Consider the following 2,500-nt stretch of genomic DNA (forward strand, 5'->3'; position numbering starts at 1 on the left):
TTTACGGGATATTTACGGGATATTTACTGAGATATTTACTGGATATTCACTGGATATTCACTGAGATATTTACTGGATATTCACAGGATATTTACTGGATATTTACTGAGATATTCACTGGATATTTACTGAGATATTTACTGGATATTTACTGGATATTTACTAAGATATTCACTGGATATTCACTGGATATTTACTGAGATATTTACTGAGATATTTATTGGATATTTACTGAGATATTTACGGAGATATTTACTGGATATTTACTGAGATATTTACTGGATATTTACTGAGATATTTACTGGATATTCACTGGATATTTACTGAGATATTTACTGGATATTCACGGATATTCACTTAGATATTTACTGGATATTTACTGAGATATTTACTAAGATATTTACTAAGATATTTACTGGATATTTACTGAGATATTTACTGAGATATTTACTGGATATTTACTGGATATTTACGGAGATATTTACTGGATATTCACTGGATATTCACTGAGATATTCACTGAGATATTTACTGAGATATTTACTGAGATATTTACTGAGATATTTACTGGATATTTACTGAGATATTTACTGGATATTTACTGGCTATTTACTGAGATATTTACTGTATATTTACTGAGATATTTACTGGATATTTACTGGATATTTACTGAGATATTTACTGTTTATTTACTATTTACTGAGATATTTACTGGATAATTACTGGACACCTGTGTCTGCCATCATCCTGGTTCTCTCCGTAAACCGTGTCTAAAGATGGACGGCGCGCCAAATCAGCTTTGTTGACACTTTTGATTCTTTTTTTCATGCGTTTTTGACATTTTCTTGACACTTTATTCTTTTTATGACACTTTTTAAAAGGTCTAAGAAACGAGAATAAATAAATAAAACAGTGTGCCAATAAAAGGGAAAATAAAGGAGTTGAAACATAAAATGAGCAAATAGTGAAAGATATAAATAGAATAACATAAATTAACTTTTAACTGATTTGTTTTTCTTTACCAACTGTTTGGAGGTTTAAAGAAAAGTATCAAGCTTTTGTTTTTCTTTTTACACTTCATATTTTTGAATTCTTTTTTCACTACATTTTGTGGGGGGGTCGATCCAGATGTTTTGGCTTCACTCGTACAGTTAATGCATCAACCGGTTTTCTCTCGTAGGTGCCGTGGTTTACGGGGAGCCCATATCGGCCAGCTTGGGCACAGATGGGACTCATTACTGGAGCAAGAACTGGGCCAAGGCGGCCGCCTACGTCACCTCTCCTCCGCTCAGTCCCGATCCCACCACGCCCGACTACCTCAACTCTCTTCTGTCCTGGTAGGGGCTCCGAGAGACAAATGCACACTACCGTGTTTTCCCTTCGGCTTTTGAAAGAATAAAGTCCAGTTCAGACTAGATGGTGCAAGATGTAGCGACTCAATATCGTTATCGCAATATATATCGAAAGTTGTGTCCCATTCTCTCTATTTATTTATTTTCTACTACTGTCAATCCAGTAGAACATGTCATATTCTGTAGACATGGTCCTTATTTATATATTTTATACTGTCCAACAAGAAGAACATGTCCTGTCCTGTAGACATGGGTCCTTATTTATATATTTTATACTGTCCAACCAGTAGGACATGTCCTGTTCTGTAGAAATGGCCCTTATTTATATATGTTATACTGTCCAACAAGAAGAACATGTCCTGTCCTGTAGACATGGGTCCTTATTTATATATTTTATACTGTCCAACCAGTAGGACATGTCCTGTTCTGTAGACATGGGTCCTTATTTATATATTCATGTTGGACCAGTCCAATATGACATGATAAGTCAGTTAAAATAAACCTTATGTTGTAAGAAAACTTGTTTAATTTGTTACGAATCTATTTTAATGCGTTTTTCCGTAACTTTTGTAATTTTACATATGTTTAAAAATATCGAAATTAATATCGATCTCGCAATATCACATTTTGTCAATATCGTGCAACCTCTAGTTCAGACCAAAGATTCGTGACGAGACTTCGACGTAGAATGAAACGTATATTTTTCTATATTTTCTTTCCTCTTCCAGTGGGGACCTGCAGGTGACCGGGAGTGCCCACTGCACATACCAGACCTCTCAGCGTGCGATAGGCAAAGATAACTTCACTCTGATCCCAGAGGGAACCAACGGCACTGAGGAGAGGATGTCCCTGATCTGGGACAAATGTGTGGTGAGTTTGATGCGACTCACTTTCAGACGTTCCTATCGGGAAAGTTCTCAAGAGTTCCCTGTGTGAGTGGACGATTTAGTTCATCTAGAGATATAACGTGCAGATGTTTGTTCCTGTAGAAATATTTTATTAACAAAATGTGTGTATGTGCTCGTTGCAAAAGATCTGCGTTAGTCATTGAGGAAGGTGTTAAAGGTCCCATGACATGGTGCTCTTTGGATGCTTTTATATAGACCTTAGTGGTCCCCTAATACTGTATCTGAAGTCTCTTTTATATAG

The 2,500-nt window shown here is 35.8% G+C and overlaps 1 protein-coding gene across 1 annotated transcript in view; it reads left to right on the plus strand.

Annotated features, from left to right (window-relative positions):
• The window catches only part of dpysl2a (dihydropyrimidinase like 2a), a 27,601-nt gene that overhangs the window by 17,316 nt on the left and 7,785 nt on the right, over positions 1 to 2,500 (plus strand). The window contains exons 9-10 of the mRNA XM_028578082.1: positions 1,180 to 1,336; positions 2,080 to 2,221. Coding sequence (XP_028433883.1) covers positions 1,180 to 1,336; positions 2,080 to 2,221 — 299 coding nt within the window. The remainder of the gene's footprint in view (positions 1 to 1,179; positions 1,337 to 2,079; positions 2,222 to 2,500) is intronic.

This window comes from Perca flavescens, chromosome 5 (genome assembly GCF_004354835.1).
Source record: "Perca flavescens isolate YP-PL-M2 chromosome 5, PFLA_1.0, whole genome shotgun sequence".
Lineage (NCBI taxonomy): Eukaryota > Metazoa > Chordata > Actinopteri > Perciformes > Percidae > Perca > Perca flavescens.